This window comes from Bos grunniens, chromosome 2 (genome assembly GCF_055505025.1).
Source record: "Bos grunniens cultivar Pamir isolate PY7600 chromosome 2, Bosgru_T2T1.0, whole genome shotgun sequence".
Lineage (NCBI taxonomy): Eukaryota > Metazoa > Chordata > Mammalia > Artiodactyla > Bovidae > Bos > Bos grunniens.
The window spans coordinates 63,589,112-63,616,463 of record NC_141166.1 but is presented as its reverse complement, the minus strand read 5'-3'; the positions used below and the strand labels follow the sequence as shown (position 1 = coordinate 63,616,463).

General features: G+C 40.7%; 1 protein-coding gene across 21 annotated transcripts in view; it reads right to left on the bottom strand.

Moving 5' to 3' along the window:
• The window catches only part of CLASP1 (cytoplasmic linker associated protein 1), a 273,436-nt gene that overhangs the window by 132,976 nt on the left and 113,108 nt on the right, over positions 1–27,352 (bottom strand). For all 21 annotated transcript variants that reach the window (XM_086349101.1, XM_086349179.1, XM_086349040.1 and 18 more), the window contains one exon: positions 13,841–13,908. In XM_086349101.1, the coding sequence (XP_086205227.1) occupies positions 13,841–13,908 (68 nt within the window). The remainder of the gene's footprint in view (positions 1–13,840; positions 13,909–27,352) is intronic.

Genomic DNA, 27,352 nt, shown 5'->3' with positions numbered 1-27,352 from the left:
TCTTAGGGGTGTTACATCATCTTCTGGCCAGGGGGGCCTGCTGACAATTTATGACCCTCTCCTGTGACAACAGTCAGTCAACCAGGAGACTTATTTCTCCAGGGGTGATTATTCTTAAAACAGACACCACCCAAATAAAGTTACATTCCTATAGGGTGACGGTGTAGTGGGTTTTAGTTAAGGAAAGAATTTACTTAGCCTAAGGTCTAACGTGATTAATATCAAAGGTTAATACTTATTTCTTCTATATATTCATTAATGTGTGTAAGGGCAGGGGATGTGGAGACGTAGCAACAAACATTGGCTCAACAAATGAAAAACCCTTCACCAACACAATTTCTAATCAGCCCACTATACTTATACTTATAGTTTTCTAACTTCTCTAAAGAACCTGTTTTTAGAGGGTTTAAAGCATCTCTTGCCTCTCACGGTTGGGAGGCTGTGAGCAATCACATGTGGCCGGACGAGCCTGTCAGGCAGGCTAGAGAACCTTCAGAGGAGTTTGTAGGTTAAAACACTCTTATCACGCCCAGGAATTATTATTAACTGGAGCTCTAGGTTAACTCCTTCTCCGAAAGAGGTGGTGGGGGACAGCCTCCCGTAAAGTCAGAGATGTAGGTGAGAGCACAAAGTAGTGAAGTAGGCGCAGGCTCTGGTTATGGGGGTAGATGCTTGAGGATTTCCAGGGGGACTCCTGAGGCTCGATCCCGACTTTGCGTATGTCAAGCCTCCTTCCTCATGACCTTTGTCACGGGCGGAGTACCTCACTCTGGCCCCCAACAGGTGTGTGTCAGGTTTCTGCTCTGGAAGGGCGCTGTTCCCCTTCCCACACCGTCTCCTGTGGAAGGCAACACCATGCACAGCACACACAAAGCCGGGAGTCACGCTCCCCTCCCCTGGGGGGCTGGCCACAGAAATGATTTACATTCATTCTGCATGGAGACTTGCTTATAGACTTATTTTAACTCTTTCCCTTGTTTATATACTTAGTCAGTCATTGATATGCATCATTACACCCTCATCAACACTTGTGCTCTGGATTATAATCCAGCACCACTTCATGGCTCAAACTGTTCTTGCTGTAGTCTGTGGCACTTTTCAGCTGCCGCCTGTGATCGCTGACAAACCATCACTTTTGTTTTGTCGGGGCACGTTCTTACTGTCTGGCTCTACAGGACACCCAGGCTTACTGCATACACTCCCTGTTCCAGCCCTAGGATCTGCAATCCCTGTGGAGCTTGGTGGTGGTAGAAACCAAGACAGGGGCACAGAGTGGCAGATTCTTTTTAAGATACCTTATTCTCCATCTGCTTCTGTATCTTGTTTCTCTGGAGGGAACTTTCACATCTAAACAAGAACATCAACTGCATCATTTCAAAACCTAAACCCAACTTTCCCCTCCCATTAGATTGTGTCCCCATAACAGGTTTGTGTGTGCTCAGTCACTAAGGCATGTCCAACTCTTTGCAATGCCATGGATTGCAGCCCACCAGGCTCCCCTGTCCATGGGATTTTCAGGCAAGAACACTGGAGTGGGTTGCCATTTCCTCCTCCAGGGGATCTTCCTAACCCAGGAATTGAAACTGAATCTCCTGCGTCTCCTACACTAGCAGGCAGATGCTCCGCCACTGCACCCCCGTAACACACTAGACAGTATTCACGGGCCATACCAACTGGTTACGTGCATCATTCACTCCTCGGAGTGGCACAGGAGTCACTAACCGCCCCCATTTGGAACACAAGGAAACCAGGGCTCACAGACCAGCCACCTGCCCAGGTCCCCCTACACACACACACATACACACACTCAGACAAAGGGATTCTGAAGTCCACACACCTACTCACACTTCTCCACTTATGATTCAGTCACCTAGACCCCAAACCTACTTACAGGACAAGTAACAGTTTTTGGATAATTTAACCAGTCTGCGCCAAACTGAGAACTTTAAGGAAAAACTTCCAAATGTCTCAGAGGTAAATTTATTTCACTTAAAAGGACAGCATTTATTCTAAATTACATCATTTTAATTTTCTTTTTTTGTAACTGGTGTTAAGTGTCCCTTGTTTTCTGAAACAAGAGAGACAATGGAGCTGTTTGGCTATTGTTATGTTACATGTGGTAACATTAAAGTTGGTCACCCTGCCTCAGTCTCTGCCCAGTTGAAATCTGAGACATGAACAGCCTGCAACAAAAGCCTCAGCTTGTTAGAATGGCCCAGAAGGCCCCTGCCATCTTCCCCTGCACGTTCCCCTCCAAGAAGACCACACTGCGTTCAAAAACAAACTCACCATGTTCGTATGATGATTTCCAATCCCAGAACACCCCACTCACCTCCTACCCATCCATCACTGAGCGAACAACTGATTAGGGATGGCATATTTTCAAACTGTCTAAAATACTATTTGTCTAAATGGGCTAATGCCTATTTTAATAATATTTCTTTGAATGCTTACAGTTTTTAATTATTCCCTAAGGCATCTATATTAAAAATGGCACAATTTCAGAATCAAAAAAATAAACTAAAGTCAGGATTTTATCACAACAGCTGGGTGACACTTGCTGGCAGGAAGGTAGTTCTAAGGTGGCCGAGTCCAGGGCCACCAGCCCAGCTAGAGAACTCAAACCTCCCGTCCCCCCACCTACCTCTCATGGGGCTGCTGGGAAAATCTGAAAATAAAAACAAAAGACATTTGGAAAAACACTTTGAAAATACTAAAATACACACCACCATAGTAGAAAATGGTTGGCATTATATTTTGCAGACTGTTGTGGGCTCCTTATTGAACATGGGCAGACAGAGGAAGATTCGAATATGCCCTGCTACAATAAACAGCATTTAACTGTTGTTTCCTACTGCATCTGCAGCTCCCTAGGGTAAAAGGTACCAGTGCTTTTAAAGCCTGCATTCCAGATAACAGTGACTATAGAGGTAGGTCATCTGAAAGGAATTATCAAATGAGAGAATAGTCTTTATTTTAAACTCAGAGCCATAAGGTTTTCTCCATAATCTTGAACATAAAATCACCTACTAGATAATTATATTTCCCTGTTGTTTAAAAAAAAAAATGTAAAATACAACATAAAACAAATGCTACTTCTAAGTAACACACTTCCAAATCCTCAAATGATGGGTTCTGAAAGAGGTCACTTCAGCACATGAATTATTTAGCTCTCCTTCCCGGGTATTGATTTCCTACAGCAACTTAACCTGATTACAGAATACTGTAATAAGGAGGGAAATAAAAATGAGCACTAGCAGTATATGCTTTCAATTCTCAATTTTAAAATATAATTAACAAGCATAATCCAGCACTCCAGTATGACTGTTTTCAGCAAACTCAACTAAACTAAGTTTCAGAAGACAGATACACACCTTCACCATCCAGGACAAAAGAACACAGAGCAGATGAGCTGCATGCACGCCAGCTTCCCCACAGGGAGACAAATGAACACTTGTTACTGTGCACAATTTACTCTGCTTAATACCTGCTTCAGCTGAAGGGTTTGGAAACATTGAGACAACGAATTAAAAGCCTGCCAGGAAACCCATCCCACAGGAAAGCAAGACATGGAGCATTCTTCTTCCAACACAAACCTTGTTCACATGGAGCTCTTTCACATCCTCTCAATGTTCCCAAAACCTGGGCCAAACCTCCGTGGAAAGACCGAAGGCTAATCAATTAAGACCTGTGATATACAATGCCTCTTTCATAGTTTTCCAGTTCCATTTTTACATTAAAAAAAAAATGCAAATCTTTAAAAAGGAAAAATTTTTTATACAATGATTCTCAAGACAGATTCAACCCCTCCACTACCCTGTTTATATGTACTTTTTTCTACCCTCTGTTGGGAAACTATAGTAGATTCCTTTCAAGACAGCCTATACTAAAAAAAAAAAAAAAAAGACAGCCTATACTTACTAGCAAATGTCTTGTAATTGCAAAAGAATTTATTTTCATGAGCCGTTTACTGTGAATACAAGAGACAGGGAAAAAGTTAAAAAGCACATAAATACCCAGAGGCTGATGAAAACACAGCTAATCTCAGCTTCCTATGCCCAATTCCTCTCTCCTAGTCCTTGAGGGTCAACATAAACATTAACATAGCCACAAGTTTCAAAATTTTTCCCTGCCTCAATGCAAACAGTCATAACAATTATTTGCCTGTTTCACCCATGATCTTTAGTTATCAAAGCAATGATAAAATACCATAAATATCTTTTTTCTGAGTTAAACAGCAGTAATTACAAACACTTTCCAGAATATATTAGAACAGCCTACCTTTCCCAGCGGTCATGACTGTCAGTGATGGAGGCACAAGTAAAAACACTGCTCTGAAAGCTACACCTGCTCACACACAGCCCCTGACGCCTCAGCAAACTCTCCACCCACAGGCTTCTCCAGTGCGATCCAAGCACCAAGGACAGCGGCCGCCCTATTCCAAAATAAAAGCCTACCCTATAAAGAACAGTGACTTGTTTAAGGGGCAGGGGCCTTTCTCTAGCTGACGTTACTCATGTCAGAGAACCTTCTTTAAAACTGGTGTGGAAAAAAATTTTAACCAACTACTTGCTCAACCCCCACCCCATGGAAAAAGAGAATTTCTTAACATAAACTTTAAATAAAAATAAAGTACAAAGGCTATCTTAGTTCCACCCGGAGGATGATAACGTAAGCTGTCACCTGCAGCTTGAGCTACTGAAGCTAGCATCAGGAAACAGTCTCTTCCAGGCTGTTCTAGGGGGTGGTCTCCCTGGGCAGCACAGCAAGCTTGCCAGTCTTGTGATATATCATCCCCACAGCCGTGACTATGGAAACACTTTTCTAAGACACTGAACCAGAATCCCAAGCCTTGTAATATGCAGACTCTAATAAACAAGCAGGGGGAGCCCATTATCAGCACTTGATCCACTTACTCACAATCACTGTTTTAAAATACTATACAATAATGGTTTAGCTTCTTAATAAAGAAAAGACCATCAATTTACCTTTAAATTAATGCTTTGTCCTAGCTACACTGGACAACAGTTCAGAGCTTACCTAACAATTCACCGTTGAGTCTATCTGCTTTCACACTTTTATTTCTCATTTCCAACAACTTAGAAATGATATCTAACACTTTTCAAATAACAAATTATTTTAGTAAAACAAAAGAAGGCAGGCTGCATTTTACAGCAAAGTGATACCCTAGATACATTCATGGGTTAGGGTCAATAATTTTATAATTATTATCTAGTTTATAGTTTGTCAGCAAATAAGTACTTTTCTTTAGCTTCAGATTTATTATAGAATTTTCATAGATTTAACCAGCATGATAGTTTCATTCTTTCCTCATAAGCATGTTAGCTTTCCTCAAGAAACTCAAAAGCATGCACATTTTTAACCAAATTAACATCTATGGGCCTCATTTCAATCAACCCCAATTAAAGATCATTAAGTTGCTACAGATAAAGGACAATGACTAGTCTATAATTACTGGCTCTTTCATGCTGAAAATCCAATTCTCCCATGAGCATACGCACATCTGCATGATTTAAAAATGTACATAGAAAATAATTTGCTTTTTGAAACCCATAGAAGGAAAAACTGTAATTTTTGCTTCAAGGGGTTTGCTAATTACATGGAGATGGAAAAAAAGAAACATCTACAAAACAACATATTTTTAACTCTCATATTCCTGCCACTCAAAACTCAAAGGCCTTCAGGTAACCTAGCAACAAAAAAGAATCACACAAAGATGAAGTATTCCATTACAGCCAGGTCACTCACCCCCAACTGCTGCTCAGATGCTTTTTCACTGCTGTTTTCGTCACAAGTCTAATACTTGTGAAAAATGAAGTCTTTGGCATTTATATAATCAATTACACACCTTAAAACATAGTTTTGAACATGTCAAGAGAATTACAACCCAGGACAAAACCCATTTCTTCCCTAAGTGTATTGCTATTACATTAATAGTTCCTTTCAACTTAGCTCAAATCCAGAGCTTTTATTTCTTACTTAAAGGAGCTTTATTGTTCACAACAACAAAAAATAGATAAATTAGAATTCATCCAAATTAAAACCTTAGATGCCAAGAAAGTGAAACACAACCAAAAACTGGAAAAAGAATATTTGTAAATCAAATATCTAGTAAGAGTCTTATAATCTAGTATATGAAAAGAACTCTTATAGCTCAACAATAAAAACACAAGTAAACCAATTTAGAAATGGGCAAAGGACTTGAATAGAGCTTTTCAAATAAGATCGTTTGTAGAAACAACCAACAAGTACATGAAAATACACTTAACATCATTAGTCATGAGGGAAATGCAAATCAAAATAATGAGACACCACTTCACACCCACTACAATGACTAATTTTTTTTAAAAAAGAAAGAAAACAGTGTATGTTTTGTTTTGCTGGAGAGGATGTGGAGAAAATGGAACCCTCACACATCGCTGGTGGAAATAAAAAATGGGGAAACCGTGATGGGAAACAGTTTGACAGTTCCTCAATAGGAGGAATAATTCTGTGAACACAGAAATGCCACAGGATCCAGCAATTCTACTTCTAGGTATATACTCAAAAGGATTGAAAACATATGCTCAACAAAAATGTGTAAACTATTCACCATACCAAAAAGGAAGAAACCATCCAAATGTCTGCTGAACACAATAAACAAAATGTGGCCCAGCCAAGCAATGGAAGAGAGGTACTGATGCACTCCACAACATGCACAAGCTCTGAAAACGTTCTGTCAAGTGAGATAAGCTACACAGAAATCAACACTGACTGTATGTTCCATCCACCTGAAATGTCCAAAAAAGACAACAAGTCCAAAATAATCCAATACTCCACAAGAAACAGAAGTATGACAGTTATTCTCAAACGATGTTCTTTATAATTAAGAAAAAATGAATATACCCAGAAAACGGAGCAAGAGAGGAGAAACCTATCACTTTGAGCACCAACCCCCTTCCAGGCACTGTACTGGGAGATGTGACATCTGATCTCACTTACTCTGCACAACGAAGGACCAAGCTGGCTCCCAGGAGTGAAGCAATGTGCTCTAAGTCACACAGCTGAGCTGGACAGAGTGAGAAGTGGTGAACTAAGAGGAGAAAGCAGAGTCCTATACCAGGATCTTAAGAGGAAGGATAAAGAGGACAGGGAACCACAGGCGGCCCAAGGGGGTGGCCAGACTGAGATGAGGCTGCAGGGCTAGACAGTATGGCTACAGCAGACTGGGAAGGATTTGGGTTACCTTGAGAGCAATGAATTGAAATAGTAAAAAGATTAAAAAAGGAAAAAAGTAAGCAGGAAGGGCAGGAGGCAGAATCTGCCTGCAATACAGAAATGTTCTGAAAGACTCTTCAACTAACCCCTTTATGGGACTGAAGCCCACCCTCTCCAGCTACCATCACCACAGAACTAACATGGCATTATTAATGTCTTTTCCTTTCTCTTGAAACAGAGTAACCAATTTTAACTGTTTTTCTCTGTTCTTGGAAGCTGATGGTAACAATGGGCTGGATATTTTCAGGAGATTAATACTTGCACAATTTCTAAAAAGAATATACCTAATCTGGAACTGATGCTTACTTTCTATTTTAATGTTTCTACTAAAATACACTCAATATAAAGGGCCATGCTCGCATCTTGAATCTGACTTGAATGACATAATGTATTCTAGCTCTTCTTCATACAGCCCATTATTTCTGACAGATGGGAGATAAAACAAGACAAGCTGTATGCTGACAACTGGTGAAGTTGGCTGGTGGCCACACGGGGGTCCATTACTCTCATCTATCTACGTTAATGTACACTTAATGTTTTCCAAACAAAGAAATGAAAAGGGAAGGGTGGTCAGAAGACCTCTTGCTCAGCAGCACCCACTCTACTGTGTGTTCATAGAGTTTGGCTACAAACTGTGTCCACCTCCAAGAAAGTGCAGGTCTGATCTGCTCAGACTTCGGAAAAGTGAATACTTCACAAACGAACATCAAAGTGACAGTGCAGGTAATATTTAAATGTTTTTAATACTGTCCTGGGTGAAGGGAACAGTAGATCTTCTGGCCTCAGTCTCTTCCACTACAAAACAATTTTCAAGAGAAAAAAGTTGGTTCTCCTTTGGGCAATGTCCTACAACAAATAGAACAGACTTGGGGATGGGGGCAGGCAGGAGGAAGGCAGAAGGACAGTGAGCAGGTGGTTTTAGATAGATGGGATCAGAGTGCTGGAGACGGTGAGAAGTGTCAACACCCACAAGAACCAGTGATGACACATACAGGCAGGGAGGAAGATGAGGCCTTTGGGACAACAGGCAAGTTCTGATTTACATGCCTGGACAGACAGTGGAAGACGTACAAAGAAGATCAAGGATAAGGTTGCGTTTAGGTGTCTGGGGTTTTGTCTTTGAACAACAGGAAGAAGGTGAATCTGGATTTAGATACATGTCTCCAATACAAGAAGAAATGTCAGACAGGCAGCTCCTTCACATCGCTTAGTAACACTAAGACAAGGTGTGGGCAAGAGATGCATTATCTGGCTAGTCAATGAAGTTCTGCTGCTGCTGCTAAGTCGCTTCAGTCATGTCCACTCTGTGTGACCCCATAGACAACAGCCCACCAGGCTCCCCCGTCCCTGGGATTCTCCAGGCAAGAACACTGGAGTGGGTTGCCATTTCCTTCTCCAATGCAATGAAGTTCTAGTCATACATAATTACCACCCAAAGGAGAGCACTGCCTGAGAAAGAAACAGGCCTAGGACTAAGCTTTCAGAATTTAAGTGGCAGACATTAAACAAAGGAAGGACATCTAGAAAGAACAGCCCAACAACAGTAACAAATTAGAATGAGGTGAGGCCAGAGGAGCCAAGGAGGAAGGATGAGGAGGCAAGGTGAGTGACTCGGTTGGGTGCAGACTGGGAAACGTCAGCGGGGCGAGCAGCACAGAGGCCACCTGGTGAAAGTGCCGGCGGCTGCCTCAGTGACATGACGGGACCACGAGACTAGAGGGCCAAGGAGTGATTACAAGGTGAAGAGACTGAGACACAGAATACAGATGTTAAAAAAAAACCCACAGGCCCAAAACACAGGCACTTACACTACGCGCCACCACAAGAGTGCAGCGCCCGCGTTCCCTGACTGCAGTGTCCTGTGGTGGGTCAGGAATTTCCCGGCCTGCACCAATGAGCTCATCTGTCTCCGGGGCGTCCTCCAGCCCCCAGAGGAAGATGAGGTCACTGCCACACAGCCCCATCCCATCCCCCACAGGGGCATTACTTTAGCCTGAAATAATCTTTTCTGTTTATGACCTCCTTGTCTTGCCTTTAAAAATCTTTCCTTTCCACACTCACCAGATGGGATGCCGCCCAACTCAAGACTCATTCAATAAAGCCAATTAGATTGTTAAAATTTACTCAGCTGAATTTTGTGTTTTTTGACGCAAACCACTCAGGGTGTGCTGTACAGGGGAAGAGAGAGGCAAAGCAACGAGAAAAACTAGATGAAGACATATAGATATGCCTGGTTTTACTGAAAGACACTCAAAATAGGCCAGACAAGTTGGGGGAGGAGAGTGAGAAAAAGTGTGGGCCAACCTCTTTCATGAAGTTAGATGCAAAATTCCTCAACATCGTAATGACAAACTGAACTGTACACAAAGAACTGTACACTATGGACCAAGTGGGATTTATTTCCAAGTATGAGAGAACAGTTTACCATTTAAAAAAAAAAAGCACTGTAACTCACAATATCATCAGGCTCAACAGAAGCCAAAGAAGCATTTTGGGGGGGGAAAAACCCCAACAACCCTAAAAGGCATCCAGATTAGAAAGTAAAAAACAATCTCTATTCACAGATTAAATGATCTTGTAAATAGAAAATCCTAAGGAAGCCACTGAAGGGGAAAATCAAGAGAATAAACAAGTTGAACAAGACTGCCAAATACAAGATCAAATATAAAATTCTACTATTTTTCTATATACTGACATTAAACAATCCAAAAATAAAATGAAGAAACAATCCCATTTACAATACCACCAAAAAACAAGATATGTAGGAATAGAATGAAACACCCAGGAATAAATTTAACAAAATCAGTGCAAGACTTGTACACTGAAAACTACAAAACACTGTTGAAATAACTTCAAGACCTACATAAACTGAAAGGTATCTTATGTTAATGGACTAGAAGGCTGAATGCTGTTTAGATGACAATATTCCTTAAAAATGGTCTACAGGTCCAACATAGTCCCTATCAGGATCCTACAATCCATATGGAAATGCAAGGAACCCAGAAGGGTCAAAACAATCTTGAAAACACCACAGCTAAAAAACTCAAACCTCAACCCAAATGTCCTTCAACTGATGAGTGGATAAACAAAACACAGAATAATTATAGAAAGAAATATTATTCAGCCATAAAAAGAAATGAAATACTGATATATATATATACACACACACACACATATACATACACACCAGGCGGATGAACCTTGAAAACATTATGTGAAGTGAAAGAAGCTATACACCATATGATTCCATTTATACAAAATGTCCACAACAGGCAAATCTGCTGTTTTGCAGAAGGTAGGCTGTCAGGGACCGGAAGGAAAGGGAACTAGTTAGTGCTAATGGGCACAAGGTTTCCTGGGGCTGATGACAATATTCTGGGATTAGATAGTGGTGATAAGTATAAGATTTTCTGAATATATGAAAAACCACTTTTAAAAGGTAAATTCTTTCGGTATGAATTTTATCTTAATATTCAAAATCGGCGGATGATATGGGGAAAAATTCTAACACCTAGCTGTGATAAAAACTCAGATGAACAGGAATCAATGAGCACTATCAAAAACCTACAGTTAACATCAAACTTAGTCATAAAAAACCTAGGACTGGGAACCAGGCAAGGAGCTCCATTCTCACCATTCTTACTTTAAGCTTCCAGCCAGTGCACTTAGGCAAGAAAAGGAAAAGAATACACATCTGAAAGACTTCAAAACTGTTCCTGCTTGTAGATGACAGTGAGTAAACATCTTACTGATCTCCCAAAGTTACCGATGACAGACTTAAATTATTTGGGTTAGGAATTCTAAAGCCTTTATACATACACCTTAGATTATTCTATTCTGGCTCTAACAATTAAAACCGTAAGAATATGAATCAACAGGTATCTCTCATTTTACTGCACTTTGCAAACACTGCAATGTTTTTTCCTTCCTTCCTTCCTTCCTTTTTTTTCACTTGAAGGGTTTGTGGCAAACTTGCAACATGCAAATCTACTGAAGCTATTTTCCCAAACAGCACGTGCTCACTTCGTGTCTCTGTGTCACTTTTCCATTACTAGTACTATTTGTTATGGTGATCTGTGATCAGTGATCATTAAAGTTACTATCTTAAAATGATTATGACTCACTGAATGGTCAAGGTGATAGTATCCTTTTTTAGCAATAAAGCATTTTTTAATTAAGGTACATACATTTCCTTTTTTTCAGATATAATGCTATCACACACTAAAAACAACTAGTTTGGTGTAAATATAACTTTATAAGTGCAGGGAAATGAAAACCTTCACATGACCCATTTTATTGCAGTATTTGCTTTATTTTAGTGGTCGGGAACCAAACCCACAGTATCTTCTAAGTATGCCTCTACAGTAAAAAGCTGAACAAGTCTCTAATAAATTTTGCGTTAAGGCCTTCTTACAAACTGTCTATTTTTAATATAGATGCATAACAGAAGTGTTTTCACCCTCAACCCTACCTCTATACCACATACATACACATACACGGACATACACACACACCCACATTCCACAAAAATAAGGAAACTGGGGGCAATATTCTTACTGAGACAATTAGATTAAAACATTGCTGAGAACTACCCAAAGCCACAGGATTCATATTGTCATGTTCATTAAAACTCATAGAATAGGGACTTCCCCGGCGATCCAGGAGTTAAGACTCTGTGCTTCCAATGCAAGAGGCATGGCTTCAGTCCCTGGTGGGAGAACTAAGATCCCCCATGGTATGTGCAGTGAGGCCAAAAATAAATACATAAAAATAAATTAAAAGAAAAAAATCATAGAATATTCAAAGTATACATGAATCAATCCACCATGCTGTATGCCTTAAACTTATATAGTCCTTATACAATGTATGTCGATTATTTCTCAATAAAATGGAGGAAAAAATACTCATAAAGTGTGTGTGTGTGTATTAATATATGTATGTATAGGTATAGATATACATACAGAGAAGCCTGGTGAGGGGAGCTACAGTCTATAGGGTTGGAAAGAATTGAACACAAGTGAGCACTACCTTGACTTGATAGATACAAAATCCTCCAGGCAGGCCTCCAATGTGGATGTGGTCTTTGTCCCCAGTGTCAGCATTATAATGAGATGCTGTCTCACATACAATAAAGTCAGGAAGCACAAACTCAGCTTCTGCCACCCCTCCTACCTCTTTGCCCAGTACTTTCTATCTTGATGCCAACAAGCTTTAAACTAGAAAACCACACAAACTACACAGACACACACAAAATATAAAGTATGCCATGGTTAAATATAAGTTATAGAATTACAGGAAAATTAATTAGAAAAGAAAAATAACTTTGTTGGTGATAGCTAAATCATAATTAATCTTTTTTTGAATGCTATGTTTTTACAAATGTACAAAAAAGAAATGAGGGTTATTAAAAGTGTTTTATAAGAAACAAGCTATTTAAAGACAATTCCTTACTAACAACAATGGGTATGCAAGCTGGAGTATGAGTCACAAGACCTGGATTCTGTCCCTACTCTGCCTTTAGGTACCGTGTCACTCTGGGAGAAATCACTCAAACTTTTAAAACAACCTCAAAATGTAAAAACTATACTATGATCTAAGATCCCCAGCAATTGTGAAATGGCTATGATACAATGAGGTATCCAAGACTAGAAAAGTTCTTGATGGCAACAGACTTTTTGATGATTCCCAAAAGGCACTAAGGATAAAGAAGAGAATAAACAAAATTCCTACCCTCATGAACAAACAAAAAGCTATTTTTGTAATACTATAATACATTAAGAAAGAAAATCAAGCACGGTGAGTACAGAGTGCATTCCCTCACAATACTGGGTACGCTGTTCTTGACATCCGTGTAATGAAGGGAGCCTGCAGCTGAGACCTGAATGGAGTAAGAAGGCAGCCCTAAATGACAGCCAGGGACAAGTGTCTCAAGCAGAAGGAATCATAAGCACAGAGGCCCTGAAGCAGGACAAATGTAAAATGTTACAAATTAGCTAGGAGGCCAATGGGCTGGAGCCAAGAGAACTTCTGAGAAGAACAATACAAGATGATCTCAGAATGGGGGAATGCACCAGACAGGCCCGCAGCACACCGTGAGCCCCTGAGCTGGGCAACCTTCAGAGGATTCTGAATGAACAAAGGACTGACATCACTTGCACTGCATTCTAAAAGGATCACTCTAGCTGCTGAGTGAAAAGCAGGCTTTGAGAGAGTAAAACCAACCATCCTGGTTAGGAGCTGCCACAAGTGCGCAGGTAAAATGCCACAATGCCCTGAACCAGAGGAAGAGCAGTGGTTACACTGGGAATCTTTGGGATTCTGGATGCATTTTTAAAATAAGCCAATAATTTAGCTAATGGATTCAGTGTAGGTTGTGGAAGAAAGTCAATGACAAGATCATCTTTTCCAGCCTGGGAAGGTGGGTAAATGGAGATTAAATGCTCACACCCAGAAACACTTAGCACAATATCAAATCCAGCTGTTCAGAATCAGAATATAGCATTCCTTAGGCTAAAAGCAAACCTGGAAAAGCACAAGTAGAATGGTTGCTTTTTCTACTCACCATTCGCAGACTGTATCATGTTTCCAGATTTTTGGACTTCATCAAATTTTGTAAAAATTACATTCAACCTGTATGAAAAATATATATATAAACTATTAACCATCACTGTTTACAATTATATTTTATACTAATGTGAAGTTGAGTCTTACTCATTGAGACCCATCTAATAACAGTAACTATGCCAACAAGAAATGAGCCATGCTTAAGCCAAGCACTGACCTAATGGCTCCAACTGAAAGATCTCCTTTAATTCTTGTAACAGCTGTATAAGAAATTATAAATTATCATACCCATTTTACAGATGGAGAAATCCAGACCCCCTTACTTAAAGTGATACAGCTGGTCAGGGTGGTGATGCCAGCCCCAAGAGTAAGAACCAGAGGCCAGGCTCTCAGACATTATATTAAACTGTGACATCTCCAAACAAAATGCATGCATCATGAAAAATATTTGTTTCTCCTATTTCTAAGCACATACTGCTGATAACTTGGAGTACAGATTTTCAGAATGCATTGATACTACAATACAAAGCCTTTTCTGTGACTTCTGCTTATTTTTAAAAAATGCTATAACTTGTCTAAAAGTAAATGTTGTGACTGGATAATCTTCAGCTTAAAAATCCACATGATACATATTTTCTATTATTGGATCACTTTAACTTTGACATTTTGAAAGCAGCAAAACTCCTTAACTAGTCCAAATAGTCCATCCTAGTGATATCAAAAATGCGAGGAACTGGGATGGGTTGGAATCCTACCTTGTAGGAAAAGTCAAGAAAAAAAGAGGCTTTTCCAAGCAAAATACAGATATATTGGAATAAGCATAAAGGCTGAGATTACAAAGTCATGCATTTTTGCATTCAAACTTGCGCTACCCATTTCAGCGACCAGACTAGAAATGTTAGCACTTTCTTACAAACCAGCCTGTCATGCAAGTTCTAATCACTTCAAACAGGTTTGATTTCCTTTCAAATCAGGATGGAAGCCCTTTGGGAGCAGGGATGAGACCTGTATCATCTTTGGTATTCTGTGCACACCAAGCATCGTCATGCAAGAGGGTGATGTCACCACAAAAGAGGGCTGGTACCTGCTGCTGCCCCTCACCCTAAAGGTGGAAAGCCAGGTAGTTCACACACTCTAGTGTCAACTCACACGTGCATTCATTCACTGGGCCAGCACTGAGCTAACTGGGTGCTGAGACTGGAAAGTTCCCACCATCGAGAGCACCTATTTACCTCTACTTCATTCTAGTCTACTTACACTGTGACATTCTAAGATACAGAGGACCCAAAATACTCAGCAGTAAACAGAGGTAAAATGAAGGAGGTGAACCAGCCTGATGCACTGCCTCTCCTGCTTCCCATCTCTTGACAGATAGTGATCTTTTCAACCCATCTCTCCAGGTACCCAGATGTACCCTCAGAATCCTCCTCAGAACTGCTCCAGACAGCTATCACCAATGAGTCACAATGGGCACTGAATTAAAGATTTGTCACTCCTGGACCAGATGAGTAACACTACCACTCACTTTCTACTCCAGGTTTCACTGAAAATCTGGCAAGATGTCTTAGAATCAAGTTCTTAAGATGTCCATCGCCTTCCCTTTTCTAAGTACAAAGACTCCCAATGGCTTAACAAGCCCATAAACAATATCCCTATACAGGTTGCCGGGGTCTGCCCTGACCAAGTTACCACTTTGTTGAGTCACAACTATACCCTCTGACGTGAGCAGGCCTGCAAGTCTGCCCAGCAGGGACAAAGGAGATCTCCAGCTGGTTTTCCCTGAAATCACTGGGAGGGGGTGAGTATTTCTTCCATTCCTAGGAGAGTATTCACCATTATCCATGGCAACAGTGGAAGCATCTGCAAACTCTACGCAGACCTCAGGTGATATCTACTCACAGTGGCCACATTACCCATAACCAACAGGCCCAACAACCAGGCCTGAAAATGCTAAAATGATTACCATTGTTGGCACCTGCACCTTAATTCAGAGTTACTTCAGGCAGGCAGGCATGCCTTCCCCCTGCTTGCATGTTCCTGTCTCACAGCTGCCTTGTTCACTGCTCAGTAATGCCTAGACCATGGCTCCTGTCAAGATGGTCGCCTTCAGGGAGCAGTAATCTGGCTTCATGACAGTTCAACACCAATAAACCTCCCTTAAGAATGGCTTTTGTCTACTTGCTCTGAGCACAGCTATACAAAACGCCTCTTTTGGAACCTATCAATCTGCACAAGTCTAACAGGTGAGTTTTATATGTTCAGAGACACTGAATACATAGCTAATGATTACCTGCTGAAGACACCAATTTTTTGCACTTTTTAAATTTTAAATCTGTGGATCTCAAATATAAAATAAATTTCTTCACTAGTTTGACAAATAATCCAATACCATTTTTACCCTGGTTTTTCTGAATTTAAATTTTATATTCAACTCAACACAATTGGTGTTTATTTTACTGCAAAAGTGTGATCAAATTATCCCATCTTAGAATAGCTTATAATTTTAAAATAATGTCCTAAAAGCAAATACTAGCAGTCTCATGGTAAACAAGCTCTACCTATACATTCAGCTTATAACTGGCTTTTCAGTCTGCTACTCTTAAATATGAGCAGGTAACCAAGGATTATGATACATCAGCAAAACTTCTAATATGAAAAAGACAGACTAAACTGAACAGACAGATACCCCAAAACTTCAATTTAGAGAAGAGACTTTACAGTCCATGGAATTCTCCAGGCCAGAATACTGGAGTGGGTAGCATTTCCCTTCTCCAGGGCATCTTTCCAACCCAGGGATCAAACCCAGGTCTTCCACACTGCTAGAAGATTCTTTACCAGCTGAGCAGTGCACTAAGGAAGCCCAAGAACACTGGAGTAGGTAGCCTATCCCTTCTCCAGTGGATCTTCCCGACCCAGGAATTGAACCAGGGTCTCCTGCATTGCAGGCGGATTCTTTACCAACTGAGCTATCAGGGAAGCTCCTCAATTTAGAGGGGAGACTATGAACAGTTTTTTTTAATACATTATTTACATCTCCAAATAAATGAGAAAATATTATAGTCATAAAAGCAAACAAGGGAGGATCCTTTCAAAAAGGTACCCTAAGAACCTTTGAAAATTTGGTCCTTCAAGGAAGTAAAGAAAACATCAGCAAAATCAGACAAAATCAAGTTTTCCAAAACTCTGGAAATTAAACAAAGGCTTGTAACAATCCAAGCATTTTTCAAGCAAAAAAGGCTGAATCTTGGTAAGAACAGCAAGCTTTCCATTGCTTTGGAAGGGCCCTATTTCCATTTTCAACTCAGGCTGAAAACGAACAGCCTCACAATCATGGCAGTTTGAAACCCAGCAGACTCACAACCACTAGAAATTCTGAATTGAAGAAGCCTGGAGACCCTTAAAAAATCCCCATTCCCAGTTCAGTTCAGTTCGGTCGCTCAGTTGTGTCCGACTCTTTGCGACCCCATGAATCACAGCACGCCAGGCCTCCCTGTCCATCACCAACTCCCGGAGTTCACCCAGACTCACGTCCATGGAGTCAGTGATGCCATCCAGCCATCTCATCCTCTGTCGTCCCCTTCTCCTCCTGCCCCCAATCCCTCCCAGCATCAGAGTCTTTTCCAAGGAGTCAACTCTTCGCATGAGGTGGCCAAAGTACTGGAGTTTCAGCTTTAGCATCATTCCTTCCAAAGAAATCCCAGGGCTGATAACTGTCATTTTCTGATGATCTGTCTGGCATATTCCTGAACCCCCATTCACAGGGCTTGTCTTTACCTGACCTCATTCAGAGCATGCTCAGTGAGAGATCTTTCTTCCTGAGGCCACAGTCAAAAAGAATTCACAACTGTTTAACACGGCAGCTGCCTGAGATGGCAATAACATTCCAGGCAAAGAAACTGTCAAAAAAACTTACAAGGAAAAACTGGAAGAGGAGATGTTCTCAGGAAACTCTGAAAAGCTCTGACAAATTCCTGGGAATGTACAAGATCACATACATGGGCAAGGCTGTGTGCATGCCCACGAAGGACTACGGCACTAATGTCTCACCTCTGGTTGACCTTAAGACTCTGCACAAGCAGCAGTAAAGAGATCTAAAGGCAGAAATGTATAAACTGCCTGCCAAAACACTGAAAGTATGTTCCAACACAGAGAGCCTTCAGCAAAGACAACGAAAGGGAAACTTCTAATCATCAGCTGAACACTAACCCAGCCAAGCAGAGAAGACAATAGTAGCCACACACAACCAAATATACAGACTTTATAGAATTATGAAGTCACTAAGTAAGCAGTGAGCAACAAAAATGATAAGCACCACTAACAGCAAGCCTGAGGAGAGGTGAAGAATGTGATTCTCAAAATTGTCACAATGCATAATCTTAAGTGTTCAGTTTCAACAAAATACTTATGAGACACATAAAGAAACAAGTAAATATGGCCCATACACAGGGGAAAAAAATCAGTCACAGAAACTAACCTTAAAGGACTAACTAGATGAATACTTGAAATCAACCATTATTAATAAAGGAAAATATAAGAACCAAGGTCTCACCAAACAGAGAATATCAATGTAGAGACAGAAAAACCCAAGAAAGGATCACGGAAATTCTCAAAATTCATAGACAACTGAAATTAAAAATTTACTAGAGGCTCAACAGTGACTTGAGTGATCTCAGAGAAGAAAGCAGCAGCAAACTTGAAGATGAGTCAATTGACACTATCATGTCTGAAAAACAGAAGAAAAATGAACAGGAAAAGGTAATAATAAACAGAGCCTATGAAATTATCTTCTTATTATACCCACATACACTCAATGGGAATCCCAGAAGGAGAGGGGAAAGGAAAAAGGACAAAAAGAATATGTGAAGAACTAATGACCAAAAATGTTCCAAATTCAGGAAGTTCAACAGGCTTGCAATAGGATAAACTTAAAAGAGATTCCAACCCAGACACATGAAAAGCAAAGTGCTGAAAAGAAAAGACCAAGAGAAGGACTTTCCTGGTGGTACAGTGGATGCAAATCCAACTGCCAAAGCAGGGGCACAGGTTCAGTCTCTGGTCTGGGAAGATTCCACATCCTGCAGAGCAATGAAGCCTGTGCCCCTCAACTACTGATCCCTTGTACAACAACTACTACAGCCTGTGCACCCAGAGCCTGTGCTCTGCAACAGAAGAAGCCACTGCAATGGGAAGCTCACGCACCACACCAAAGAGCAGCCCCCTCTTACTGCAACTAGAGAAAGCCCAAGTGCAGCAATGAAGACCCAGCACAACAAAAAATATAATTGTTTTTAAAAAAAGACCATGAGAATACTTTGAAAACAACAATTAAGAAGCCATCTGTCACAATACATGGGCTCCCCAATAACACTAACAACTGATTTTTCATTTAAAACAATGGAAATCAGACAGTTGTGGGAATATAAGTCCTAAATCTAAAAATCTCGGCCAAGAATTCTATACCCAAGAAAATTACCCTTCAAAAAATGAAGCAGATAAGTGTCTCTGGACCAAAAGTATTTCAGTCTTTACATGAAGCCATACTGCCAATATAATAAAGTGCAGACCTGGGTAGTAGAAGAATATGAAGGAGAATTTCAGACATTTCTCAATAAGCAAAAAATAAAATAACAGACTCCTTCAGCTTTAAATGAAAGAACACAATACAATAGCCCAGATTCACATGAAGACATAAAGAACACCAGTAAAAGTTCAGTCAGCCTTCCATATCTATGGGTTCTACATTCAGGGAGTCAACCAATGGTGGATCAAAAAGACTTTTTTTTCATTTTAGACAGTTCCAAAATCAAACACCCTGATGCTGGGAAAGATTGAGGGCAGGAAGAGAAGGGGACAACAGAGGATGAGATGGTTGGATGGCATCACCAACTCAATGGACATGAGTTTGGGTAAATTCCGGGAGTTGGTGATGGACTGGGGGCCTGGCGTGCTGTGGTCCATGGGGTCGCAAAGAGTCTGACATGACTGAATGACTGAACTGAATTGAAAACGAAAACTTGAATTTTCCACATGCCAGCTACTATTTACATAGAATTTACATTGTATTAGGTACTATTATAAGTAATCTAGAGACAATTTAAAGTATACACATACGTTATACACAAGTACTACCCCAATTATATAACAGACTCACACATCAATGAACTTCTGACATCCACAGTGGGTCCTGGAACCAATCCCCAACAGATAACAAGAGGTGACTAATACTACAAAGATAAATATAAAACACAGGCTTCCCTGGCGGCTCAGTGGTAAAGTATCTGCCTGCCAATGCAGGAGACCTGGATTCAATCCCTGGGTCAGGAAGATTCCCCAGGGAAAAAAATGACAACCAATATTCCAGTACTCTTATCTGGGAAATCCTAAGGACAGAGAAGCCTGGCAGGCTACAGTCCATGGGGTCACAGAAGAGTCAGACACAACTTAGCAACTAAACAACAACAAATACAAAACATAGGTAAATATAAAATACAGTACAAATTTTTTTTAATTGTTTACTGTCCTCTGGTCCTACATGACTTAAAAGGACACTTACACAAAGCAGTAATTAGAAAACTACATGCTGGATAGCTTATAATGTACAAAGATGTAATATGCATAAAAAGAACAGCAATAGAGAAGAAAACAGAGCTATGTAGGAGTAAAGTTTTTAATTCTAAAATTAATAATAATAATTCAAATTAGACTGCTATAATTTAAGATGTAAATTGAAATTCCCAGAACAAACACTAATAATTCCATAAAAAAATAGAAGGAAAATTAAACTGGCACACTAGAAAGTATCTGCTTATTACAAAATAAGGCAGCACTGGAAGAACAGAAAAATAAAAAAGTCATGGCATATAAAACACAAAAAGCAACATAAGATAGCAGAAATAAAGTCTACTTTATCAGTAGTACATTAAATATAAATAGAATTAAATACTTCAATTAAATGACAAAGATTTTCAGGTTCAATAAACAATCAAGACCCAACTGTATGCTGTGTACAAGAGATTCATTTCAGTCACAAAGACAAAAGGGCTGAAAGCAAAAGGATATGAAAAGATAATCCATGGGAAAAAGTGTTCAAAAGAGACCCAGGGTGGCTATACTAATATCAGACAGTATAGACTTCAAGACAAAAAGTACTATCAGGGACAAAGAAGGACATTTTACATTGACAGAAGGATCAATTTATCAGAAAGACGTAATTATAGGCATCTAAGAACAAAGCCCCCAAATATATGATACAAAATGGTCAAGACCCTGGTTTGATTCCTGGGTCAGGAAGATCCGCTAGAGAAGGGATAGGCTACCCACTCCAGTATTCAAGGGCTTCCCTCATGGCTCAGCTGGTAAACAATCTGCCTGCAATGTGGGAGACCTGGGTTCAATCCCTGAGTTGCGAAGATTCCCTGGAGAAGGGAATGCTACCCAAGCCAGTATTCTAGCCTAGAGAATTCCATGGACTGTATAGCTCACATGGGGTTGCAAAGAGTTGGACATGACCGAGCAACTTTCACTTTCAAGAAGAGAGCTTCCAAATATATAACACAAAAAGTGACAGAATTGAAGAGAGAAATAAGTCATCGGTATTAAGAGACGATTTCGATATTGCATGTTTCAATAACAACAGAATACAGATTCTTATCAAGTGCACCTGGAATATTCTCTAGGACAGACCACATACTGGGCCATAAAACAAGCTCCAATAAATTTCAAAGAACTAAAACCATGGAACACAGGAATTATGATTTATGACCATAACAGGACAAAAGTAGAAATGAATAACAAATAGAAATAATGCTGGAATTTAATAGAACAGCCCTAATAACAAACAGGTCAGATGAAAATAAAAGGGAAATTAGATAGTACCTTGAGATGAATGAAAATGAAAGTATAACATACCAGAGGAAATAAGCCAGTCAGAAAAAGACAAACACAATATGCCATCACTTATGTGTGGAATAAAGATAAAACTACTGAACAAAACATACAAAAAACCAGACTCACAGATATGGAAAACAAACTAGCAGTTACCAGTGGGAAGAGGTAAGGGTGAGGGATTATATGTAGTTGGGGATTAAGAGGTACAAACTCTCTCTACTGGCAGCTGACATATCTTATATTAAAAAATCCCAAGAAGTCCACAGTAAAATCATTAGAACCAGGGAGTTCAGCAAGGTTGCAGGATTCAAGATCAATATAAAAAAAAAATTATAATCTATATACATTAATGATGAACCATCTGAAATTGAAAATAAGAAAAGAAATTCTACTTAGAATAGCACCAAGAGAAAACACAAGGAATAAATTTAACAAAAGAAGCACAAGTCATGTCCTCTGGACACTACTGAGCAATCATTTAAAGTAATTAAACACTTCTAAAAATGGAAAGACATTCCATGTTCATGGATTGGAAGACAATGTTATTAAGATGGTAATATTGCCCAAACTCATTACAGATTCATTTCCTACCAAAATCCCAGGTGACTTTTTCAGGCAGAAATTGACAAATACAACCTAAAATTCACAAGGACATGTAAGGCACCCAAAATTGCCAAAACAATCTTAAAAAGAACAAACTCTGACTTCAAAATTTTCTACGCAGTTACATTAATCAAGACAATGTACTACTAGTAGGACAGGCAATGGAATAGATCAATAGATAGATCAATGGAATAGAAGTGAACAGAAAGAAATCTTTACATTAATGGTCAGTTCATTTTCAACAAAGTTCCAACAAAAATTCTATGAGGATCAAAACCACAATGAGAAACCCATTAGAATGGCTATTTATCAAAATAAACCAGAAAATAACAATTTTTAGCAAGGATGTACGCTGCTGACAGAAATCCAAACTGGTGCAACAGCTACAGAACAGAATGGCAGTTCCTCAAAAAACTTACACAAAGAATTACCACTTGCTCCAGCTTCTCAGACTATATACCCAAAGAACTGAAAGCAGGGAATGGAACAGATATTTACACACCCAATTTCACCGCAGCATTACTCACAGGGCAAAACTAAGAAGCCATAAATGGGAGAGAAAAATAAGAGGATCAGAGGATCAACTAATCCAAGAGGTCATTATAAAGAAACCTGCCCTGAACTAGATGACATGAGGGTCCATTGTGAAAGGCCCTCCAAATGCATAAGAAACTAGTCTCACATAAGGTCCACTATCAAGTTTCCGATCAACGATGAGAACAAAGAGAAGCAAAGTGACAACATATGACCAAAAAATCAGAGTGACTATGGACTTCTCACTAGAAACACTGAAAGCTGGGACTCAATTAGGGGAGGGAGGCACATTAGCTTCCACATTTTGGATGAAAAAAAGGACTTCTAGATTTCTAGACCCTGACAAACTATCAATATCAAGAGAGAATAAAGATATTCTCAGACTCAAAAAACTATTCTTCTCCACATCTTTCCTTAGAAAGTTACTGGTGAGGGAGAAAACCAAGAACGACGATGTCTCCAAGAATCAGTAGGTGCACCTGCCAAGAAAGATGCAGTGCAGCCCCAGGAGGATGATAAAGCAAAAGGCAGAAGAGGTGGCTGGTGAGGACGGGAAGCGCAGGCTCAAGGAAACATTCCTGACCTGGCAGTATGTAGACAGCCAAGCGCAGGAGATGCATACAGACAACTACCCAGGTGAAAGTCAGACAAACCCTGGGAAACCATGGGGTGGGGGTGGGGGGTGGGGAGGTAAAGTCATCATGGTTCACCAAATATAAACAATGAGCTGTGAATGGCATGCACAGTGACAGAAGAAACACAATGGTGTCCGAATCAAAATGAAGACATGACTAGGTTTGGTGGATGTAGAGAGGGTAAGTATACCTCAGAGAGGGTAGGAGGAAAGAACTGAAATTCACCCTTCATAATGTGAAGTAAAATTCTTAAGAGTGACAAAAAACTAAGAAATAGCATAGTACTTAGAGACAAAGCAACAGATACAGAAGAGTCAGTAAAAACAGGAAAAGTGGCAGAAGAGATAAGAAACTGCCCTTTTTTTCAATGTATCTTGTAAATCTAGTCAATCCTCTCTGTATGAATGACTTGCAGAAAATAAAATTTAGAAATGAGAGGGGTGGACTTCACTAATGCTCTAGGGCTTAAGAATCTGCCTGCGAATGCAAGGAACACGGGTTTGATCCCTGGTCCGGGAAGACCCCACATGCTGAGGAGCCAACAAAGCCTGTGAGCCACAGCTACTGAGCCCATGTTAGAGCTCATGCTTTCCAACAAGAAAAACCACTACAATAAGAAGCCTGAGCGCTGCATGAGTAGTCCCATTCTCCACAACTAGAGAAAGGCTTCAAGTAGCAACAAAGACCCAGTGCAGCCAAAAACAAATTTTTTAAAAAAAGAAATGAGAGGGGTATTACAGAGCACATTTCTCATCTGCTTTTGCCCTGGGCCCTCCCTGTTAACACCAAAATTTTAGCAAGCAAATTAAAACCAAAAATAAGAAAGCTTCAATTCTCCCCTTAACAATACAATCATTAGATAATAACGTCTAGTGAATGTTTCCAAGGTTTTTATAAACAAATACTATGAGAGCTATATTCAAAACTGCAGGCTCACAAAGAAAGTTCTCCAAAGAGTTAAAATGCATCCAACGGCATGTTTTAGCACTATCTAGAATGGCACCCCACTCCAGTACTCTTGCCTGGAAAATCCCATGGACGGAGAAGCCTAGTAGGCTGCAGGCCATGGGGTCGCTAAGAGTCAGGCACGATTGAGCGACTTCACTTTCACTTTTCACTTTCATGCACTGGAGAAGGAAATAGCAACCCACTCCATGTTCTTGCCTGGAGAATCCCAGGGACGGGGGAGCCTGGTGGGCTGCCATCTATGGGGTCGCACAGACTCGGACATGACTGAAGCAACTTAGCAGCAGCAGCAGCAGAACTTAAAACTATCATTAGATTTAAAGCAGCTGCTGTTTCAGGAGCTTGGTTCCCAAATGATGGTTCCAGAAGAAATTTCACACCAGCAATCATTTTGCCAAAGCCTCACAAACTAAATCATACTATATGGAATAGAAATATTTTCTGGCATACACAGTGGGGTGACAGTGAGTATCCATGTGGGCAGACAGCATCTGTCTGTGAAGGGACGCCTTGGAGAGTAAGTGACAGGAATCTACCGACATTTTCTTTAGATCCAGAGACACCTCACAAATATCCTACTGCGATATGGCCTCTTAAAATGGACAGTGAGAAGTGAATCATGTAGTACTCGGTTTCTGAACACGTCATGTGTGTCAATTGTGAAAACAATACATGGAAAACAACAGAAAATGTCCAAATACTATGCTGACTGACATTCGCAGCTCAGCTGTGCTGAGATCCCACATAGGGGACACCTAAGATGGAGATTGGGCTGAATATCTCCTCTCTCCTCTGGATGAAAGTGACTTTAGCCAATAGATGACATACTCAAATAAGAATTGAACACATGGCCCCAAAGGATGATTCCAGCTCCTTCAAACTGAAGCTGAAGAATACGCAACTCTCTCTCCTTTGTGAAATGAGCAAAGAAAACTGCTGCCTAAATCAGATCACTCTTACTACATCAGTTAGCTGACATGAGAAAGGCATCCTTTTTCATCATGTATTTATTTCCTAGCGACACAATTAATCTTCTCAAATACAGTACTCACTCAATGAACAAACTCATAAGAAGACAACATTTTCTCTTTTTCTGCTGCATTGCACAGCATATGGGACCCTAGTTCCCCAACCAGGTATCAAAATTGTGTCCCCTGAAATGGACTCGTGGATTCTTAACCACTGGACTGCCAAGAACAGCTGCTAGAGGACAACATTTTTTATTCTAGGACTAAAGGCAAGTTTTAGAAAACCTTAAGCAAATTCCACAATATTTTGTTAGTGCTATGGAATCTTGCCAAGCTAAAGACTCTTCTATGCTCACGTAACAACAACAAAAAACCTATAATGATGTAAAAGAAGTCTAGGATACTCAAAGTATCCAGCTGTAAAGCTGTGGGTCACTTCCTTAGGCTTACCCTCTCCTTTTGGTCCAGAATTTGAGGAATGATTTCAGCTAACATGAGACAGTGGAAACTCTCATTCCTAATCACAGAAGCACTAACTCTTCTGTTACTTCTTTTTAATCTTTTTTTTTTTTTAAAGGAAGTAGAGTTGACAGTGGGGAAAAAACTATGACTGGGAGTCTGCAAGAGAAGGCTCTAGCCCCAGCTCCAGGACCGTACCTAACTCACCCTGTGGGGTCCCTAAGACCAGTCCAGGTTCCACAACTCACCAGGAGGATTCAGGGCCTCGGCACAGAGTCACACTGACAGCTGTGATTATTACAATGTAAAAGGACAGAAAGGAAAATCAGCAAAGGGGTGAGGACCAGAGGAAACTAGACTCAAGATTCCTGGAGTTTCTCCTGGTGGAGTCACACAGGACATGCTCAATTCCCAGCCACAAGCAGGGACAAGACACATGGAATGCTGGCATTAGGCAAGCTCATTAGATCTGAGGGCCAGGGTTTGCGGGGGCTGTTCACCCAGCACTGCCAGAGGCTCCACAAATGCCAGAGTCCCAACAGGAAGGCAGGCGGGCAGCCACACCCAGGCCAGACTTCCGACCCCGCTCTGTGGGCATAACGGGCAGCTCCACATTCTAGTGTCCAGGCAGAGTCCAGGCCGACCCCACATGCAGGCCTATGTAAGGATGCCTCAGTCTACAATGCGACTTACCCCCTGTGCCCACCTCGCTAGACCTTGGTTTCACCATGTCACATGCCCAGCTGTCAGCTGCTGTAGCGACCGCTGAACATGACACAGGAATCCCATGGGGAAGACAGGCCGGCCATGGCCTAGACTCACCATGAGGCACTCAGCATGGTGCCACCAGACCTTGGGCAGGAGAGGTTCTCACGGCCCAAGACCCATTTCCCCAACAATGATGGTGACATCATCACTAACTAGCCCCTGCTTTCCTGCAGTCTCCAGTTTTCCCTAGAGCCTGGTCAGTACTTTGTAGTTCATCTCCCTCCCAAGTGTTCTCACCATATATTCAGAGACTACAAGGTGGAGGTTCATAAAATACAGGAATTAAAAACCCGTTCCCACAGATTACCTTCATGTAAAAAACATGAAAAGTAGTTGTATTCTTGTCTGTTGACCCTGTCCACTGAAAGGCTTCAGTGGAAATGGCTGGTGTCCACCACACTAACTGCTGACCCCTCCCCCAGGGTGCATGGATCACGTTGTCTGCTAGCACAGAGTATCCCCAGCACCTTCTACTGTTCTGTAGTGCTTTAAAAAAAAAAACAAAGGCCCAGGGACCATGATGAAAGCAACACTGGGGTCAGATGTGACACTCAACAAGGAAGGATGTCCCCCCTCAAATGCCACTGGCACCCTGACTGCAGGGTCAGTCGCCCACTTCCATCACACCCAACTGAGGGACGTCAAGACAGATGGCTCCTGTGTATCTCAATATTTTGCCCCAGATGGAGA